We start from the raw sequence: 21,592 nt of genomic DNA, 5'->3' as shown, positions 1-21,592 counted from the left end.
GGCTCTTTGAAGTCTCTCTCTCTCTGCTCCGCCGCCCATCCGATTCGGACACTTGGTTTCGATTACCACGGTTACCACGGTTTCGATTACACCGCGGAACTTCGGATGTTCAGCATGCGAAAAAATAACACACACACAAAATAAATATCCGCGCGCCTCGAATTGATGAATGAGTTCCGAGCAGAGCTCGTAAAAAAAGAGGCCGAGCGCGCTCTTTTATTAATATCATGGCATGCTGCCTCGGCCGTTTTTCTTTCTCTGCCCATGTGGGCACAGCTCTACGCACCTCGTCGTACTACACGGGGGCAGGTCATAATTTTATGTGACGGCTAGCAGCAGCAGCAGGCTCTGCCTTGCCCAAGTCGGTCGTAAACAAATGGGCAGACTAAAAAAAGGTAAACAGAGGGCGCGGAAGGAAGTGTACTTTGGACGCAGGTTCTGTCCGCCCTCCCTGTTTGAGAGTGAGAGTGCCGACTTCCGAGCCGCGCTACCGGTGCGTCGTAAATTTGACGTTTATGGTTGTGTCGGGTTTTGTTGATTTTGGGAGCGTTGAAAGTTGCAGCAGCGGACATCAAAGGTAAGTAGGATGGGAGTGAATCTAATCGATTGATTCTGTCAAATTGCCATTCTGTCAATCTGTCAAAGTCATATTGTGTTGAGCAAATCTAAGCAAAAGGTGGTTGTTTACAACACGATTAAGGCCCTCTCTACTTGTTTCGCTTTGTGTTACAGAAAAAACTTCACAAGCTCATCCATTCCCCAACCGTACCGAGTCCTTTAGTTAATTGCTCACAAATGACTCATAAACACCTCCATCAACAGCACATTTTCACCCAACCACAGCGTGACCTTCCTCTAGTCGTAACCTCGGTACTTGCCCCTCGGTGCGAGTCGTGATCATCGAACGTGCCCTCTCCATCCAACCGAATCCTCCAACGTTCAACATGTTGCACCGTAAAAATCATTTAACACCCACTTAATCTGTCATCGGACACTCATTTCTCCGGCTCTGTCTCCCTCTCATTTCAGTCCCAACAAATTCCCAGGAGAGTCACTTTGCTGTTTACACGCTCGAACTGTCAAAATTGAGCTCCGAGGAACCACCCAAGCATTCGAGGCGAGCTCTCCAATTACAGACGGCCGAGTCTTGAGCAAACAAAGTAACCTTTGCGAACCGGAAGTTCGCCGTCTTCGACAATCGGTAGCCAAACGTCAAACTGATTTTTCGATGGGAAACGGACTCGTGTTATTGTTGTGCAAGTTTACTTTTTGTTTTGTTTACATGTTTACCTGCGCCGCTACCGAAACCCGCTTTGAGGTGGCTTATCCGCGCGAAACGTCAACAATCGGCTTTGTTACCGAGAAGCCGCCGCCGCCGCCGCCAAAGGTGTTTGCGAAGCTCATTTACATAACAATGTTAATGGTAAGTGCTCATAAATAAACATAATTACGGTTCGGCTTTTTTTTCTGCTGTTCCTTTCAGGGGGCCGCTCCGCCGAATTCATTCATAACGCTCACGCACACTCATCAATTTTCGGGGGGCGAGAGAGACAGACTGATGGAAGAAAGCGTACACAAAAGTGTAGCCGGATCAATTGTAGGTTTCCGACTGCTTCTTTGGGGAGTGGTGCAAGGAAATGCAAATTTCGCAAACGGCGCAAATTGCTCTAATTTGGGTTGTTTTTTTTTTTATTTTTTGCAGGTCAGAAGGGGACGTCGGTGGAAGAGGCTCCAATTACGGTCATAAACGTCAACACGAGCCTGAGTGGCCTTTTTGGAGCGGCTCCCAGTTAGTGCACGAAGCAATTCCAGGGCTGAACTTAGGAGGAGATCAAATGAGTTTGTTCTGTCAACTGTCAACTTGTCAATCTGTCAATTTTTCAAACTGTCAATCTGTCTACATACAACCCAGTTGAAGGTAAAATCCGCTTGGTTGAGGGTCAAAAACAATCTGTCAAACCCCCGTCCGTCAAAGAAAGCCGCCGACCTTCCCAGGGCCGCTGGAGCGTTCCCATCGCACCACTTTGGACGAAGCCCCGGATGATTAGCGTAATATTCAATTTGTAAGCCTTTGAATGCTCTCCTCCGGAGGAGGCTGCGGTGTGTTCCAGAACAAATTGAAGCGGGCCCTCGTCGCGCGGTCACTTCTTCGCCGGGGTGTTAGAACTCAAGCCCGGGGCCGGCCACATAATTACAGGCCGCCTTTTGCCGCTATTGCATTAAATGGATTTATAACCATCTTCCGAACACACACATCCGAGCAAAGCTGCCAGATTGAGAGCCGGAGCGGGAGCGCCGCTCATATTTTTGAGCGAGCACCACCACCAAATTTTCGGCCAAAGAGGAATCATAAACGCATATCATTACAACGTGGCCACTCTCACGCACGCACCGCACAGCTTCTGCGGTTCTGAGAGGTGGTCAATCCCGGAGGAAGATCAAACGAAGTTGCCGCGGAGGTCGAGCCCTGGTTTGCCCCTTTTCTCCGAGGAGAGCGCCCCGCGAGTGATAATAATGATACTTTGCGCTGGAGAAGGCTGCTCCGCGCGGAGTTCCGTAATTCCGTGCACTTTACGCCGCCGCGCGGAAAATAAGGGGGGCCTCTTACGTCGATCAGGGCTGCCAACTCTCTCGGCGGCCACGAAGAAAGAAATCAATTAACAAATCAATAATTGATGTTCATTCACAAACCTCTTCGCGCCCGCGCGATCAGATCATCCTCATGTGAGAGACAAAAGCGAGAGAGAGAGGGAAGCCTCGCGGATAACTGATTTCGATAAGATTAATCCCCTCTGCGAGGTGGTGGGCCTGAGGGATTACGAGAGCCGCGCGCGCGAAGATTACAAGCCGCCGAAGCCGCCTCGGCTCTTTAATGAGTGGGAGCGGGCGAGAGAGCGAGCGGAGGAGGAGGAGGCGATGAGAAAAAACAACCGCCACCAAAGCAGGCTTCGAGGTGTCTTTGGCCGGAGAGCCGCCCGAGTGACAGGTGAGTGTATCGTAATCTCGTTAAAGTGTGAAGCCCTCTCACCTGCGGACAGTTGGACACGGTGACAGGTGATTCGGATGAGGACAGCGGCGGGCACTCTTGGTTAGAGGTTGTTGTGACGGGACGCTGTCAGCGGGAGCGGCTCCGGATTGACAAACAAGCCGAATCAAGCGCGCAGTGACAAATGGAGCCGATTAGGTGTTGATCGCAAGAGGGAGCAGTTATCACAGATAACTGCTATCTTCTGTAGTAAGTGGAGTACTGTCAACTGTCAAATACTGTCAACTGTCGTGTTCTATCACCTGTCATGTTCTGTCAACTATTTAGTTCTGCCAACTATTTAATTCTGTCAACTGTCAAAATTTGACAGTATTTCACACTGTCAATTTCCACATACAGTTCAGACTCGATTATCCGAAGTTCGATGATCCTAAGAACATTTTAGTCAAATTCGACTATCCGAAGTATACGAAAAAACTTGAGTCTGAACTGTACTGTCAACCGTCAAATGCTGTTAAACGAATCTGTTTAGCCCAAACTTTCAAATATTGTGAACTCTCACTTATTTTTTCATGAAAAAAGAACAGAACTTGTAACTGTCATCAAGAAGATCGCACTGACAGTGAGACCTTAAACTTTTTTGACAGCGTTTGTTTAACTTGCTATAACAACGTATTTGGGATCATTGACTTCAACGAATCTATGTTGAACTTGCACTATTCAGCAATGTAATCAAACAACTTTTCATCCAATCAATTTACCACAAAACCCCCATTTTGCCGTGACGAACCTGCGTCGATTCCCGAAGAATGGTCCCCCTAATGTACCTCGTCCGAATTCTCACAAAACCCGCCAACCAACTTTTAATTTAATTGATCATTACGTGCAGAATGGATTCTCCCGCGTCATCTATGTCAATCTTCTTTCAACTCGAGCGCTTTCAAGTCTTCGAGTCACCGGAAATTTGAACGCCCTTTCTTAGCGGTCACCAGCCGACGACGATCCGCCACCAATTCAACGCTCTTTTAGCGTTACAATTAACAAATTTACATTCACATTACCTAATTTGAGTCTCCCCCCGGTGCGCGAGAACCTGTCCGCACACAAAAGAAACTCCAAACCCTAGCCCGCCGCGGCGGGGAAGCGGCGAGGCGGGAAAAACCTGTTAATAGCTATTAGCCCATTGATAATTCCATTGAAATCTAAATCATCGCCTCTTTTCTCCGCCGGCGCGGTCTCCTAGATCTCCGAAATTTTTTGGAGGTCGTCGTGGACACCGGCCGGCGATGATCAGAAGAAGCCGCGGGCACAATAACTCATTCAGCTATTAGACACCAACAATAAACGTCATAATAGCGTTACAAAGGGGAGGCCGCGCCGCTCCGCGGCTGCGGGATCATCCGGGGGTCTCCTGGAAGCGCAAGCGCGGAAAAAGGATTTCGGCTCGGTTTGATGATTATCTTCTCCGAGGGGCCGCTGGATGGGTTCTGGAAGACCGCGAGGAGCGTATTATGATTGAAGGGAACAAAGCGGAGGCGCAAAAGCGGCTCGAATTTGGCGAGAATCTGCCGCCCAAGAGAGGGAGAGCGAGAACTGGTCCGGACGCCCAGTGTGGTCCAGCAACGAGGGGTCCCTCACGCGAGTGTGCGTGAGTCTCTGTCGAAGTGTGCGCGCGCGAGCTCGATCCAAGAAGGCTGCTGCGAGGTGCCCACGAGAAGAGCTGATCAAAGGCCAGTGCCGACCGAGCCTAAGGTGTCGGCTGAGCTAATTGGAAGGAGATCAAAGGAAGCCGCCACACCATATAACGCAAAACGAGCCTCGTCGGCGGCTTCTCTCCTTCTCTCTCTCGCACTGCTTCCAGCTTCTTCGCGTTGCTTTAGAGCGATGGGTACCAGAGTGTGGTGGAGCCTCTTTCTGCCTACTCATCATCATCATCAGTCCCGCGGGACGCGGGCGGTCAGGGTTGAGCGCGCGGGGTTGAAGATCAATGCAGGAGTAATAACTCTATCGCACGCCGGTTCTCTCTCTCTCTCTCTCGCCGGTTAAAGTGAGGCCGCAGCAGCATGGGAGGCCCCGGACAGTACAGTCGAACCCCCGTATTGCCGGGTGACCTGGCAGATTTTGGGTCACCGCGGTTTCAATTAATTTCCCATTTTTCAAGCGGGGGAGCAGCAGCAGCTTCCGGCAACCCGACACCAACCAGCCGGGCCCGTTAGTCCGACTTCGGGGTGGTCCCACTGTAGCGGTGAGCGGGCAAATTATAAACCCATTTTGGACCCCAGAGCTCGGGTAGATCGCGCGAGGCTTTCAAATCTAATTTGTTGCCGGCGTTAATTAGTTTTCTGAGGAGCCGCCGAGCAGTGGCGGCGGCTCGGACGGGTTCGATTGCGCCTGTGTGTGTGATTGATTGTCCTGTTTGTGGTTTCGCACACAACGGATGAGGTCGGCTAACGACATCCGGCTTCGCGTGGGGACGATTCAAAAAATGACGGTGTTGTTCTGCACTCAACTGTTTGACTCGGACTCTCCAAAAAACTTAAAAAGAACCGCGCGATTTTCTGAATGAGTCGACATAGTCGACATAACAAAATAAGGCTTCTCACAGTTTAAACACAGCGGAAGTGGACAGATGTGGCTTGCACTGACAAATTCATCATTTTAAACCACTTAAACTCAAAGTCGACGTAGTCGACATAACGAAAACAGCTCCCCAAAGCTACAAAACGGCTCAAAATAGGTTTCGCCGACCATTTTTCGACTACTACAAGTTCGTCTAGCGCCCCAATTCCCGGTGGGAAATCGGCGCGGCCGCCTTTGATTGAAACCAATTAAGGCCAATTTTCACTTACACCACTTTGCCGACTGGCGCCCAAGCTCGGCTTTTTCGGTAGCGCGCAGTTTTCAACCGCCGACACGGCGGAGGCCAATAAACTTTTGATTTAAATGAAACAAAAAGCCGATGGGTTCGGCTTCGTGGAGCTTCTTTCCTGAGTCGATATTGGGAAACGATTTAAATAAATAGCCGCGCGAAGCGCTGGGATCCGGGGCGAAAAATTATTAAAATATATCATCATAATTAACTCGATTCCCGGACTCGGATTTTTACAACCCTATCAAGGCTTATTAGCGAGCCCCCAAAATTTAAACAAGAAGGCGCGCCAAAGGAAGAAGAAATCAGCGCTCGGTCGACTACGTCGACTGCGACGACTTCAAAGCGACTCGCCGACAGATCATCAATTTTTCATTGATTGACTTAATCACTTTAGTACCGGTTGATTATATTCCCCGACCCGGTTTCACCGCTTGCTTCGTCGGGCTGCTCATTTTTTTTTTTTGCGCCGAGAGCGAGCCGGGCTCTCCGAGAGAGCGAGCGAGCGGATCTCTTGCGTGTTTGAAGGTGTGAGGGCCTCCACCTTTCCTTCTCACCATTATCCGTTCGTTGGCCGGCTCTTTGAACCGCACCGCGTCAAGCTGATGAGCGCAGCTAAACGGCGAGCTGTCAGTTTGGTCAGGCACTCTGCGGTCCAGAACGTTGTTTTGACAGCTGACAGTGCGTCATTTTTGCGTTCCCGGTTGAAAGATGAAGATGTTGGCGAATTTGATTTGAGTCGACATAGTCGACTTTGCCAACTCGCGTTCTTACCCTCCGATTGGCCATCTGTCGGCCGTTCTTTTCAACAATTGAAACAATCTCCGAATCTTCGCGCTGTCAAACATTAGTGTCAGTGATGCGCTCATTAGAGCGAGTTGCTTGAAAGATTCCGCTGCACTGACATGCGCAACGTGCTAATTTAAAGGCGCGCATTTGAGTGACTTGCACTGACAGCGTGTTGCAGTGTTGCCAGCCCGATTCGGCGCGCACCTTTTCCAATTGATTTCGGCGGTACCTGTCCGCGAGGGGTTTCCGTGTGACGAATGCGAAACCCGGCATTCGTTCCGGGACGGTGTACACGTCAGGATCACCTGATTAGGTCGGATCAACAACACCTTCCAAGAGGAAGTGTCAGCCCGTTGGAATTCCCAAATACACAACGAAGAGGGAATCCACAAAAAACGACCGCAAAACGAAACCGACAATAACATAATTGTTGGATCAATCTAAATCGGGTGTATCAAATTGAGTATAACGTGTTATTTTCTCGTTTTCCCGCTCGTTCACCTTGCATTCGTCTTGTTGCCACCCGTTGCACCGAGACTTGCTGAGACAAGGAATTCGACCAGTCAATAACTTACCGACTTAGTTGCCCTTGCGCGACGCACACTAGCTGTCAAATGTTGCGTTTCTCGCGCGGAACGCAAACTTGTGCGTTTCCCACGCGGCTTGGGACGCCACCAATTTTTCAATCTTGCGGTCAGCTTCGACGACCTTGCCCGGAATCGATCCCCGCGGACGAGCGAATCATCATATTTTCGGTAATTGGATTTTGATTTATCACCCCCCGTTGCGCAGCGGCGGCGGCTGCAGAGACGCCAATTTGGCTCAGGAAGGGGCGCGCAAAATGCAAATTTTCCCTCGTTGCGTGGTTAACCGAGAAACCAGAAGCTTCTGGAAGTGGAAATTTAATCTCGATTAAAGCGATAGCTGCGGTGGCCGTGGCAACGCCGGCCAGAACCCGATCCCCGATAATGATGATCCGAGGTGGTACGTGATTTTGCTTCTGGTTTTGCCCTGATTCTTGTTGTTGTTGCCGCTGGCAACCAGTGAAAAGGGATCGGGTTCCGACCCCGAGACGAGATTCTCATTATCGGCGAGTTTGGAAAATTGAAGGACGCGCAAAATTGGACCGCTTGTTTACGTTTTCAATTACGCCGATAATGGAATTTCGGGTGTGAAAGTTAGCGGCCATCGGTTCCCAAAAGGCATCCGTAATTGGATTCCCAGGGAATTGAGTTCACAGGCGCCAGGTTGAACCGCAGGGCGCTGGAAACAAAGTAGGCATTGGAAAGGCATGCATCGCTAGCGCGTCGTGTTGTTGAGAGTACAATCTGTCAACTCTGTCAATCTGCCAACTTTGCCAATCTGTAAACTCTGTCAAATCTGTCAACTCTGTCAGTCTGTCAACTCTGTCAATATCTTCAGTGAACAAAACGCCCTTTGATCTGTTCCGCCCTCCAGCAATTCCTGAACCCAAATGACTTTCTGGAATTTCCACAAGGGTCTTCTTAAGCCGCGATGAGTCATGATGCCTCGAATACCACGCCAGATTGTGCGGTATTACGAAAGACAACTCCAGCAGCAGCGGCAGCCACCGCCAGTTAAAGATTATTAGTCAGAAATTATGATGATTTATTGCACCCGACCGTGGCAAGCCAATTAGGGCCACAGCAGCCCAGTCCATCCGTTCGTCGTCGCCGCGGAACCGCTGACTTTGCAGCACCGATTCCGCGTCGATCTAGTAGGCCCGCGCGCAAATCAGCGTCGCCTACTTTTATTGCCACGCCAAGTGACACTCTGCGCGATCCTTTATGACAGGTGATAATCATTTCGACCTTGGCCGCGCCGCGGCCCAAAGTTCAACCAACTGTCAAAAAACCAAGGGGCCCACCGATGCAGCAGACAAAAACAACTCGCTCGAAACAAAAACCAAACCGCGCGCTTCACGCCTGTCATTTTATCGCTTGTTTTCGCACTGACGGCCGAGGGGTAGGGCAGTGGGGCGGCAATTCGCAAAAAAAAACCGAGCCGCCGTGCCGCAAAAGATCAAAAGGATTCGGCTTGCCGAAATGAAAAGGAACACGAACCTGGTGTTAATATTCATGTGTGTAAGCTCTGAAAAGGCTCAGCAGCCTTCGGTTTGACGTTTGCGCGAGGGGCGTTGCGACGGCGGCGGCGGGTATTGAAGCGATCGCCCAGTAATTACCTTATTAATGCAGTCATATTTATGCACGCCACACACTCACACATTATGAGTTTGTGCGGGTTCTTTTTTTTCGGGACACCGAAACGCGAGAGCTCGCACAGCAGAGCTAATTCCGCACACAAATTCTTTATCTTGATTGGGAGACCCCTCGACGCGAAGGGTCTCCTTCCTTGGGTATGCAAAACAATGACGCAGCGACGACTCTTCTTCTGCAGGAGAAGATTTTATCACCCCCAGAGAGGGAGAGAGCGCAGACTTTGACGGAACGCAAATAAGCTCAAATGTCACTCTTTGTTTACATCCTGCAACAGTCAGCTCAGCGGCGTGGTGCTAATTAAGACAGTCCGGTTGAAGTTGCGATGGCGATGGCAGATGGGGTTTTCCCTTACCGGAGAACGTGGCAGGCGCTGACTCAGTTGGGGTGGTCTTTAGCGAAAGGTCAGACAAAACAGAGAGCACATGCAGATATTTGGGTCTTAAAGCCCTAACTGCTCTATAAATCGGTTGCATATCGGTCTAAAACAATCAACAACAGTGATGGAAGAATCTTCATCAAAAGAAAATCTTTTGACGCTCATCAACAGAAAATAATCGGAAAGGAACATGGCTCTCCTCTCTCGCGAAAAAAGAACGGTAAAATGAAACTCACAAAAATCATCATCTGGGTTAATCGTTGGAACACAGATTTCACTACTACACTTGTGCGTGTAACGTCACACGTCACCAAATGGCCTGTCACTTTTCGTAGATGAACAACGTTTGTGAACAAAACCTAAGACAATTAATTTAAGTGGCGCTAACAATGAGACTCACAAAAAATCATTGACTGATTGCTTTTCTTTGCAAAGTTCGGACGCGATTTTCTTTTGCTTCTTTCGTCTCCTCTTTCTTTCGCGCGTGAAGAAAGTTCGCAAGCGAATAAGATTTTACAAAGTAGGTGCCCAGCTGTAAAACTGCACCGTTGCATTTTAGTCGCTATGTTATAAGGCCGATGCAAATATTTAAAAAAGTTTTTGTCCCTCGGCCCTGGCCGAGGTCAAGGGGGGGGCAAAAAAATAAAAAAATATAAAAATTTAAATAACAAGCCATAGTCTTCACATTTAAATGTAAAAAGTGTTTTAAAATGCATTTTACACTAGTTCAGTTGTTTTGCAATCATTAGTTTTCAAAAAATCTAAGATCTGACAAAAACAAAAATTGTATCGAAAAAAAAGATTTTGCATCGAAAATTTTCAAAAAATCTTAAGATTTTTTAATAAACCCAAACATGCTAAAAATGATTTTAAACGCAGGAGAATGTATTTTAATTTGATTTCAGCTGGTTGCACTTGAATTTTCATTGAAATTTTGAAGTTTATTGTAAAAAATTTTTTTTTGCCCCCTGATTTTTCGGGCCAATTTTGAAGGGGGGGGGGACAAAAACTTTTAAAAATATTTGTACCAGCCTAAAAGGGCATTAAAATGAGTGAATTTTGAAGAGCCATTGATAATCTTCTCTGTCAAGAAAGAACATTTTTTCAAATATTATGAACGCTTCAAACCAAAATTCACATTATCACGTTTAGTAAGCAAAAATGCATCTGCTCCATAAATTATTTAAAAACGGAATTTTAACTAAGATTTATGGTCCAAATTTTGCACTATTTTGGTAGAAGAAATAAAGGTTTTTGTTGATTTTAAAAAATCAATATCATATCTCCGCGCCATTTCGTCCGATTTTAGCTGTCTTAGGCGCAAAAGAAAGGTGATTAGTTTGGCTATTTATGAAAAAAGTAAGAAGTTCCAAAAATCTAGCTTATCATTTGAAAAGGTCGTATGAAAACTTAAAATACTATTTTGAAGGTCTCGGGACCAAAGAGCCTATGTCTAAAAATATGTTTATCAGATTCCTCGGAAAATTTTAAATAACATATCAAAAAATGGTGAAGTTATGTTTTAAATACTCTGAGATACGATTTTTTAAAAATAAAAACTGGGTTTTTCGACGCGCCACGCGCAAAAATGGGAAAATTACAAAAACGGGAAAAATTGACTTTTTTCACATGTTAGGGTACCAAAAGTTTCGTATTTCAATAACGAACTTTTTTTTCGAATCATGCTGTTTTCGTGGGGAATTGCTGTACAACAGTAAAAAACACGATTAAAACCCATTTTGGATCACTTTTTTTCATTTTAATGCAAAAAAAAATGACAAGCCAACATTTTTTCGATGGATCAACTATGGTCCCCTTGGAACGAGCTGTCAAGTAGGACCTTTTCTGTCAAAAAGGGCCGTGAAGTTAATTTTAAAAAAATGAACTAAAAATACATTTTAAATCCTTAGCCGTTGTTCAAAGGGTCATTGTACTCAGAAAAATAAGCTTTATCGTTGTGATCAATAATATCAAAAATTTAAGCTTAATTTTAGGACCCAATTCGGTGAAATTAACAAAGTTCAAATATGACCGAATTTCAGTTCAGTTTTTGTTAACATTTTGTTTAAATTTATTATCATAATACATTAAAGACAAAAAATGCCTTAATAAATTACAAGCTTTTTTGCTGTGTTGTATACACTTTTGAAATACTCTTTCGAGTGTACTGAACCTTAAATAAACTCAAATGAATGTTTGGAGACATTTTTTTTTTGTTTCCTTCTGAATTTCTGATGTTTTTATTAATCAAATCCAATAAGGTTAACAACTTCTTTATGTTTTGAGCGGAAGCGGATTCTGTTTGGGATTTGGTTTGATCAGTTAAAAGTTTACTTTTTATAGCTAATTTATTTGAGAAGAAAACAAACTTTTAAAACAATAAAGAACATGTATTTTGTATTTCAAGTTATATAGAACACCTATGAGCTATTAAATAATGTTGGGACCACACATCTATAAAAGTCGTAATTTTTTTGGAAATAAATAACTTTTTTTTAATTTCAGTAATATTTTGTGCGTCTTGTACAGCAGCACAACTGTTTTTATTTTGTTATACTATTTATTTTAAATTTTGAGAAACTGACTTGAAACTTGAAATTATTTTTTTTTACGAACTTACGATATATATTAGTGAAAAGTGAGCTCAAGAGTATAATTAGGAACTTTAGTTCCTCAACGCCTAAATAAATCTAAAAATTAACATCTGAATAAATCTATATCAGAAATCTTATAAAAAAAATGTCCGAAATTATTTTTCAACCCGCTTTTGACTTCCATAAACCACGTGGACTTTTTAGGGGGTTAAGCGATTGCCCACGCTTCATATAAAAAATATTTTTTACCAATGTCGTCATGAAAGCTTTTGTTTAGGAACAAGATTTACCATGCCTTGAACTAAATATTTTTTTTTTGTTTTTAAATTAATGAGAAGCCATTTGTACACAATTTGTACAAAAATCAAATTAAATTAAAACAAGATCAATAAAAAATTAGTAGCACAAAAGTTGATCTAAATTATATATCCAAACAGAGGAAAAAATTGAAAAAGTGAGCTCAAAAGAGTAAAAATGTATTGAATAAATTTGTATAAGTTCTATTTCTTCAGTTTTTTCAAGTCAAACTAATTTATGTTTTATTCACAAATAAGCAACACCCCTCACTCTAATCACGTCCAAATCACAAACCGATCTTCAGACGTGCAAGTGTACAAAACGATGCACTTAAGAGGAGGCTCAGACACGAGACATGTCTCTTGACGCGCACGTCTCGATCTTGATAAGCCCTAATGCTGCTGCTGCTATTTCGCTATAACTAGAAGCTCGTTACTGGCTTGTTTTAGCCTAAGCTGCTTGGCTGCACTATGCTAATCTACATCAGATCGCAACAGACACTAGGCAAAATGGTTTCAATTTTCGCGCACGACGCTGGCAACACTGCAGCCAGTTTGTAATGTCAGAAAACAGGTTAAATTTAAGCGCGCGCGCGCGCACATGATGATTTCGATCACGCAACACCCGAACCAGCCTTAAATAAGTTAACATTTTTAATTACAAGTAGAAAAAAACAACCTCATTGCTGCCGCTCCGCGGCCACCCTTAATCAAGCTTCTTTTTTTCTCTCTCATGTTCGCGCTGGAACAAAATATATTACAACAAACCCCCTCTGGCTCTGTAGGGTGCTCTCCGTTTTGGGCCATGCCCCGGCCGTGATAATCATATCTCATTTGTAAATCACTAATCTAATTTTAATTCACTTTTTTTTTGCGCCCTGCTTGCCGTTACACACCTAGGCAACCGCGCGAAACCATCATGAAAGTTGCATGAGCAGGGCTAATAAATTTCACAAGAAGGAGGTAGCGCAGGCTGTGCTGGTACAGGGCTGACAAGATAGCGCAGCAACAGCAAAGTTGGCACCGAAACACGGCACGATGTGAACTTTTGAGGCTGCCATATTAGTGCTAAGTTGGTGCCACTAAACGCACGCCATCGCGCAATCAGGGACTGGCGCGATATGTGAGCAGCACGTGGCAGGGGGGTTGTAACGGGTTGCAATGATTTGTAAAGGAGTTTTAATTTTCTTTCTTTTTTAAGGAAGAAACATTTTATGAAATTCTAAAATAATGTTATTTTAGATTTGTCATAAAAAACATATTTGTGAATAAGTTGATGGTCAAAGTTGATAATTTCAAAATTGCCTAATAAACAAGAGTCCTTTTTTAACTGATTTAAAAATTGAAAATGTATCTTAACTTTTAACACATTTCAGAGAAAATTGATGCAAGTAACTTTTCAGGGAAATAATTTTGCATAATTTTTTGAACTTCAATTTCAAATACTCAATCTAGTTTTTTTCCTTCAACATATTCAAGTAACTCTCCTATTCAAAAAATCCTCAAAATCCGAAAACATGAAATCTTCTACCGTGTTGCAACAGTAACCCAGAACTGGGCATCGGCATACGAGAGGATAAAGAGCACGGTTCGGTAGTAAAATGTTACTGTGTGCGGACGAACAGGATAAATCCCGAAATTACCAAGAGTACATTACTCATAGGTTCATTTCCAAAGAAAGTTCATCTGTCAAAAAAAGTACCGGTGCCGAGACTCGATCCCAAGACCTTCGGCATATTGAACCGGCATAGTTCGGTGACTAAGTGGCGGTCATTTGTCCATATAAGCCACTCAATAGGATGAACTGTTTCAGTGAACGAATGAACACGCGAGAGGCCTATACTCTCGCAAAATAGTACTTTCCTCACGTTTCCTATAAGCTAATGTGTTTCATATGTTTTGAGGATCTAATAAAAAAAAGTCTAGAATTCTCCCTTTGTACTAAACTAGAATCGAGGGATATATCTTCAAAGTATTTGCAAAGGCGTAACTTATATGCTACACCCAAAATTTCGAGTCGAGTGTATCGTTCCCTCAAAACTATTTGAGGGCTCAGCGCCAAAATCGAGAGAATAATTCTACCAACTCACCAACCACCATAAAAAATGAGTTCATTCGCTAATTCATGCAATAAATCTTCAACGAGTGTCATACATCGACATCTAACCACTCCTTAGCCACCAAACTGTGGTGGCCGAGCCAGTTAAGTCATTGGGTTAGTATGCCAAAGGTCTATGATTCGATTCCCGTACTCGACACCTTTGGTTTTTGTTTTGACGGATGAACTTTTTTTTTGCAAATGAACCTCGAGAGAATAATTCTTTCACCCATCTCGAGCTGTGTTCTCTGTGTCCGTAAATGGGATCACTGTTCTTTCGTCTCGAGGCCATTATTCTCTCGGACAAGCGTTGCCCAGTTTTGGGTGTAGAAATATGAGTTGTTTCTGATACCTATATAAATCGATGGAATGCACTTGAACAACTTTGATAAGAAAAAAGCTTGAAATTCAGTTTTTGCATGCTTAATTGAACTTATATTTGTTTGTCGAGCTATCATGGCCGTGAGGTTACGGGTTTCGCCTTGTAAGCGGAAGGTGATGGGTTCGAATCCTGTCTGGCTCGGCAAAGTGAGACCCCTTAAAAGAGTTATTCTACTCACTGGGAATACTGACCGGTAGGGTATGGGTTTCGGCTTGCGGCGTGCTGGATATCCAATACAGAGATCGCGAGTTCAATTCTCGTACCGAGATGATGAAGTTAAAAAAATAGTCCGCCAGTCAGAAATATTTGCCACTTGTCCCATAGAAAACTTGTATATAAGCTTTGTAAATAATTGTATTTTGAAAATTTAATGTTTCCTCCAAGAATGTGATGTTTTAAAGATACTTATTTTTTTAAATAATTGATTAAAAGAAAAAAGAAATGTTGAAAATGTTTGATAACATTGCAAGTCGCCTTCTTTATGTGATTTTTTTATTTTCTTAAATTGAAATTAAAACATTTGCGAAAATAATTATTTTTACAGAAAAACTGCAATGTCTTAAATTTATTAAAAAAGAACAAGTGAAATTGTCATTTAAAAACTGTTTCTAATTAAAAGCGTACATAATTTTTTGAAAATAAACGCAAACGTTCTCTGCCTTTATGGTTCTCAAAAATTTGAGAGCAAGATATTCTTTTTTGCTAAACACAAATTTTTATTAAAAAAAAGACTTGTACAAACGATTGTAAAATATATGAAATAAATTGCTCAACGTTTGTTACTGAATTTGTTATATAAATTTGGGTACATTTCTGGAGTTTTTTTTTTTGAAAAGGTCCAATAAATCAAATTTGCAGTTTTTGCTTTTTTAGTGTTTTTGAAACCGCCTTGAGTCAGGGGTATTAAAAAACACCCAAAAAGCAAAAACATAAAATTTGGTTTATTGGACTTTTTCAAAAAAAAAAAGTTCAAGATGGTATGTCAGAGACATAACCGAAAGACATAGGACCAAACAATTTGAATGTGTTTTTGGATTGCTAGTGAAATCTGAAATAAGATTATTTTATTTTGTTTCATAGATTTGTCGGCAAAATTGTCATAAATGTTCTCCCAAGGTGAACCTCCTATGAGGGCACCGGCAACTCCAGGTTGTGGCCACTACGGTCGAAATGTCAATTTTCATGTTCAGTATCAAAACCATGAATTTTGATATCCATATTGCCACAACTCGTATGGTTGTGTTAAAGACCCTCCGGGCCCCGGGGAAACCTGCTTTGAGATCACCGGTCACTCAAGGTTGTGGCCACTACTGTCGGAATGGCAATTTTCATGTACAGTATCAAAACCATGAATTTTGATACCAATATGCCTCAACTCGTATGGTTCTGTAAAAGTCCTCCGGGCCCCGGGGAACCTGCTTTAAGGGCACCGGCCACTCCAGGTTGTGGCCACTACTGTCAAAATGGCCATTATGTTCAGTATCAAAAACCATGAATTTTGATACCCATATTGCCACAACTCGTATGTTTCTGTAAATGTCCCCCCAGGCCCCGGGAACCTTCTTTGAGGGCACCGGCCACTCCAGGTTGTGGCCACTACTGTCGAAATGGCCATTATTATGTTCAGTATCAAAACCATGAATTTTGATACCCATATTGCCACAACTCGTATGTTTCTGTAAATGTCCCCCCAGGCCCCGGGGGAACCTTCTTTGAGGGCACCGGCCACTCCAGGTTGTGGCCACTACTGTCGAAATGGCCATTATTATGTTCAGTATCAAAAACCATGAATTTTGATACCCATATTGCCACAACTCGTATGTTTCTGTAAATGTCCCCCCACGCCCCGGGGGAACCTTCTTTGAGGGCACCGGCCACTCCTGGTTGTGGCCACTACTGTCGTAATGGCCATTATTATGTTCAGTATAAAAAACCATGAATGTTGATACCCATATTGCCACAACTCGTATGTTTCTGTAAATGTCCCCCCAGGCCCCGGGGGAACCTTCTTTGAGGGCACCGGCCACTCCAGGTTGTGGCCACTACTGTCGAAATGGCCATTATTATGTTCAGTATCAAAAACCATGAATTTTGATACCCATATTGCCACAACTAGTATGTTTCTGTAAATGTCCCCCCACGCCCCGGGGAACCTTCTTTGAGGCCACCGGCCACTCCTGGTTTTGGCCACCACTGTCGAATTGGCCATTTTTCATGAGAACCGCCGCATCATAGCGACTTCCACGCCGTCCGCTTCGCTCGAATTTCCTCCTTCTGCTGCCGGTGGTTCTTCCTTCAGGTTGCTGGTCCTCTTCTTCTATTGGCCGCTGCTGCTGCTCCGCGCCGGCCCGACGTGCACAGTTCGAGTGCTCGTTCCAAAGTGACTTGCTTTTGCGAAATTTTCTGCTTAAATAGCGGCACAGCCGGAGAACGGCACAAAAGGGGCGCGGTCTCGAATGCATACGCTCGCTCTGATTGGTCATCTGTCCAATTTGTACTGAAAAATTCCTCATTTTGATTGCATGTTTTAAGTGCTTTAACTATGTTTAGTCAGACTATCTATGTAGTTAAACAATAGCTGAAGTCTTCCTCTTTCGATTGGTGGTCCAACCATCTGGATTGATTCACAGGGAAAAAAGATATAAGCGTTCAAAATGTCCCCTTTTTTAACGCTTAAAAGTGACGCTTTGGATCGAATTTCTGAACTGGCCCCCCAATATAGTAAGTAAAGACATAGTCCTATGTCAAAACTACAGATTTTTACTTTTAAGAAATGTTTAAAATTTTCGAATAGTTTCAAAATAGTCGAAAACCTTTAGAATAAAATTATATTCATTAATTTATTGATATTTTGCAAAGTTTCATAACTGTGCGAAATTTAAATTTTTCTCAACCGGGAGAAAAACGTTTTGAATAATGCTTGTAATAGCCATAATTTAAAATAATTGTCTAATAAACTGAATATTTTACGATTTATTCTGATGATTGGAAAATTTATATAAAATTCGATTAAAAAGAAGTAAGCACTTGAAAATTCGGAATAAATGCTAACATTGTCAAATAAAACCTGAGCGTGTTAAGTCAGATTTGTCAAATATAAAAATAACTTCATACTCTGAAAAAATATTGTATTTCATTATGATTGCAATAAAGATTGTATTTGGATATGATTCGTTTAAAATATCACTTGCAGTTTATTTTTCCACTTTGCATAGGATTATGTGTTCAAAACTAAAACGAAATATTTGCAATATTGAATATTTATATTGGAATAATATGAAAATTAAAACTCAAAATCCTACAATTTCTGAAAACATCTTTGGATCTCAATAAAAGGAAATAATATACATCACAAATTGAGACTTATTTAATCAAAAATATAAAAAAACACCTTTTGAATAAATTTTATATTTTAACTGTAATCAAATGTATTCAAATGTTTGATAAAATGAACTGCTTGTTGAAAAGTCGCATTCAACAAAGTGGATTAATCTTCAATTTCCACCCAAAGCCTGCACTGTGTCTTAATTCAGCACCAATAAGTCACGGCTGACGGTTTGGCCTGGCTGGCTGGCTCAAGCTTTGCAATTGGCGTTGCAGGCTGCTAACAATGCTTGCTTGCTAGCGCAAACATGGCCGCTACTAAAAAGTGACATTGTCGTTTATTGTGCATGGTAACGAACTTCTCCAACTCCAATAATCGGTTGAAGCAGTTGAGAGTGTAGTTAATTTGAAAGGCGTGTAGTTTGGGCTGTGGTGATTATCGAACTGTGAGCACAGTGAAAAAACTTAAATTTATGTTTCAAGTAATTTTAGTATTATTTTAAAATAAAGTCTTCCGATAAAAAAAAGATTTTTAATTTTAAAAATTCTAAATTTCGCAAATTTAGCAAGTTTTTTTTAACTGTTCAACATAACCCCCATTGTGTAATGAACGTAAAGTTTCAGTGACAACTACAATTGTATAAAACATCAAGTGGGATAGCTGGAATTGAAGCTCACACACCGGAAGCTGCCTGTCACGGACGGTAATGGTTAAAAAGTAAGTACCTTATCATTAGTGTGATGTTATTGCGCTCTCATGTTGGAATTGTCTTGCGCGAAAGTTTTACAGCTGCACAATTTGTTGCAAGTACCTTCCGGAGTTTTTCTATTGTGAACGAAAACTTCCCACCGCACAAATTGCAAGGCCATTCAAATATTGAATGGAAATTGAACCATCGCAAAACACAAAGTGGATGTTTAGTAAGGTACTAAACAATCGATAAAAGTAACAAGGGACAAATTAGTGCGCGAATGATGTCAATATTCTCAATTACATAATAGTTGGTTGGACACTCGTCTTCGACAGTGATTGGATTCCTCACACAATTATTTAAACGAACGAGTTACACTGGTGTTCAATTCAATATTCTTCTTACAGTGGAACTTCAATTTTAAACCTTAAAAAATTCCATTTTGCTTTCCTCTCTGAGGTAAGAATATTATCTTGCTCAAAAAACCGACTCGGTTTAGGGTCTCCTACATCGCTTTTGAATTGTTTGAAGTTTCGATAAAAGGTTCAAAATGTGTTTGCATTTATCAGGAAGTTAGACAATATTCTGGAAATCCCAGAAATATCATTATTAATCAAACGACCTTTCAAACTAGTATTTATGTATTTTTTGAAAACCGAATCTAACTTATCTGTGTGAAAACTATTTCCGGATCAATAATCGTTATCGTTGAAAAAATATTTCAGAGACCTTCCAAACGAGTCTGAAACATAAAAGATCTGGCAACCCTGACTCAAGTTTTATCCACTTATATTTTATTTATGTACTTTTTTGAAGCCGGATCTCATTCAATGAGTCTTCAATTTTAAAGATCTGGCAACTTTGTCACAAGTTATCCCCCCTTAAGTTATGTTTTTGTACGTTTGTAGAGGCATAAATCTTTTGGTTTTTGTGGATCCGTTCCAATAATCAAGTTAGATGTTAATTATTTCTGTTTTTTTATATGAGTAATTTTGATAAGACATAGGTTCAAAACTCAAAAAAATATTAATTTATTTACCAATTTTTAACTTTTGATAATTAAAGATTAAATTGTGACACTCAACATTATTTTGAGACAAAATTAAACCATCTGTTTTTGACAATCGGCCAGACCGACTGTGTTGCATTCACCACATCGACGATTCTTTGTTACAACAAAATGAACCACAACAATGATAACTTACCCCCATCTTCGTTCGCCTCGTCAAAGTTCTTGTTGGTCATCTGGAACAGCGCATCCAGTGGCGTCCCGTTGGGCGTTGTCTTCTGACCAGACTTGCCACCACCTCCACCACCGCCGTTATTGTTCCCCGATCCGGACGAGGACGACTGCGACGACTGGTGCTCCGAGGTGCGTCCAATCTCGGGCGAGCAGCAATCGCCGCTGGCCGCCGAACTGGACCGTTCGGATCCACTTTCCGAGGGGATGATGTCCATGTTCATGTGGCGGAGAAGCTGGACCTGGGCATGGGCGTGCGCCCGAAAGTGCTCCTGCAGTTGGGCGTTGTAGTCCAGCATTAGCCGGTGCTCGTAGTGGAGCAGGGCCGGGGGTAGGAACGGTCGCACGGGGATGGGTCCTCGGAGGTGGTCCCATGGCCGCACGATCTTGGTGGCCGCCGCCTGGAGCGTACTGTGGTGGTGATGGAGCGCCAGGGCAGTATCACGATTGCTGCTTTCGGTGTCCCGGCCGAGGATGTCCGCTATCGAGAAAGATTTGACACCTTCGACGGTGGCGGGCTTGGGTAGGGTAGGAGCAACTGCCACGGGTGGAGGTGCCGGGGGACTTGGTGGGGTGATTCGCGGGGGTGGGCTCGTTGTGTCCGATTTGGGACTTGTACTGGGCTGCTCCATGCGGAGACGCTTGAGCGGGCTGAAGTAGTCGTCGCCTTCGGCGGATCTTCGACTGCTGCTGCTGCTGCCGCCAAGATGCGCTGGATGCAGGGACAGGTGGTGGAGGTGATGATGGTGATGGTCTACCGGAGGTGGACTCGGCGATCCGACGGAGATCTCCGACACGGCCGGACTCGCCGGAGGGGGACTTCTGCACAGCATGATTAAAACTACTTGCACTACACGTTTTTTGCTACTAAATCACAGAATACAGCGTTGCTGCTGAGCCGGTTTTGTTTCGTTTGTTTTATGCACACACGTGTTTAGTACCGCTAAGTACACACCCTGCCGAAGGGGTTGTCACTGTCACTTGTCAGCCTCGGAACTCGGGAACCGTTTTCAATACACAAAACACTTGCCGCACGTGCGTGCGTTGTCACTCAACGGGAACTACCCACTGCCTACTACTGCTAATAATCCTTCACGCCGGAACTGCGTTTGTTCCATCTCTTCTTCCTTTCGCCGTAACGCACCACTCAGTTGTCTGCACTTGTCAAACACGACGACGTACCGCGAAACGCACCGCACCACGACTGACACCACCCTCGCACAACAATGAACTGAACGAAACTCCAACTCGCCCGGACCAGACACGCGGCTCAGGTGCGAGAGTGTGTGCGTTCAAATCAATCAATCAATCAAGCCGCTAATGGCAAGTCAGCCGCGCTCTTCACGCCACCTTCACCTGTGTGTGCAACTCTGGGCAGCGCTAGCAAGCGTTGACCTACGAAAAAAGAGAGCCACGACACGGCCTACTTGGAACACGAACAACAACACACGGCTCTCGAAGACGGCGGACACTGACAAACTGACGGCGAAGCGCTCTCCTACTCTCCGGGCCAGCAGTGGCGGCTTCCAAACCAATACACTCGCACACTGGCGACGGCTGCGCAACGCTGTGGCCGCGCCTGTGTGAGTGAGCCGGCCCGGAGAGAAAGGAACCCGTTCGCACGAAAACGGAAACGAAAAAAAGAGGGCGGAGCCAGCGGAGAGCGTCCAATCTCCGCTCGACGGCGGCGGCTTCAAAGGAGAATT

The 21,592-nt window shown here is 43.7% G+C and overlaps 1 protein-coding gene across 2 annotated transcripts in view; it reads right to left on the bottom strand.

Annotated features, from left to right (window-relative positions):
- The window catches only part of LOC6035632 (homeobox protein B-H2), a 43,475-nt gene extending 22,127 nt beyond the window's left edge, over nucleotides 1-21,348 (bottom strand). For both annotated transcript variants that reach the window (XM_038248567.1, XM_038248568.1), the window contains exon 1: nucleotides 19,852-21,348. In XM_038248567.1, coding sequence (XP_038104495.1) covers nucleotides 19,852-20,719 — 868 coding nt within the window. In that variant the 5' untranslated portion in view covers nucleotides 20,720-21,348. The remainder of the gene's footprint in view (nucleotides 1-19,851) is intronic.
- Nucleotides 21,349-21,592: the final 244 nt, after the last annotated feature.

Source organism: Culex quinquefasciatus, chromosome 1 (genome assembly GCF_015732765.1).
Source record: "Culex quinquefasciatus strain JHB chromosome 1, VPISU_Cqui_1.0_pri_paternal, whole genome shotgun sequence".
Lineage (NCBI taxonomy): Eukaryota > Metazoa > Arthropoda > Insecta > Diptera > Culicidae > Culex > Culex quinquefasciatus.
Note: the sequence above shows the minus strand (reverse complement) of the source record. Positions and strands in the feature narration are given on the sequence as shown.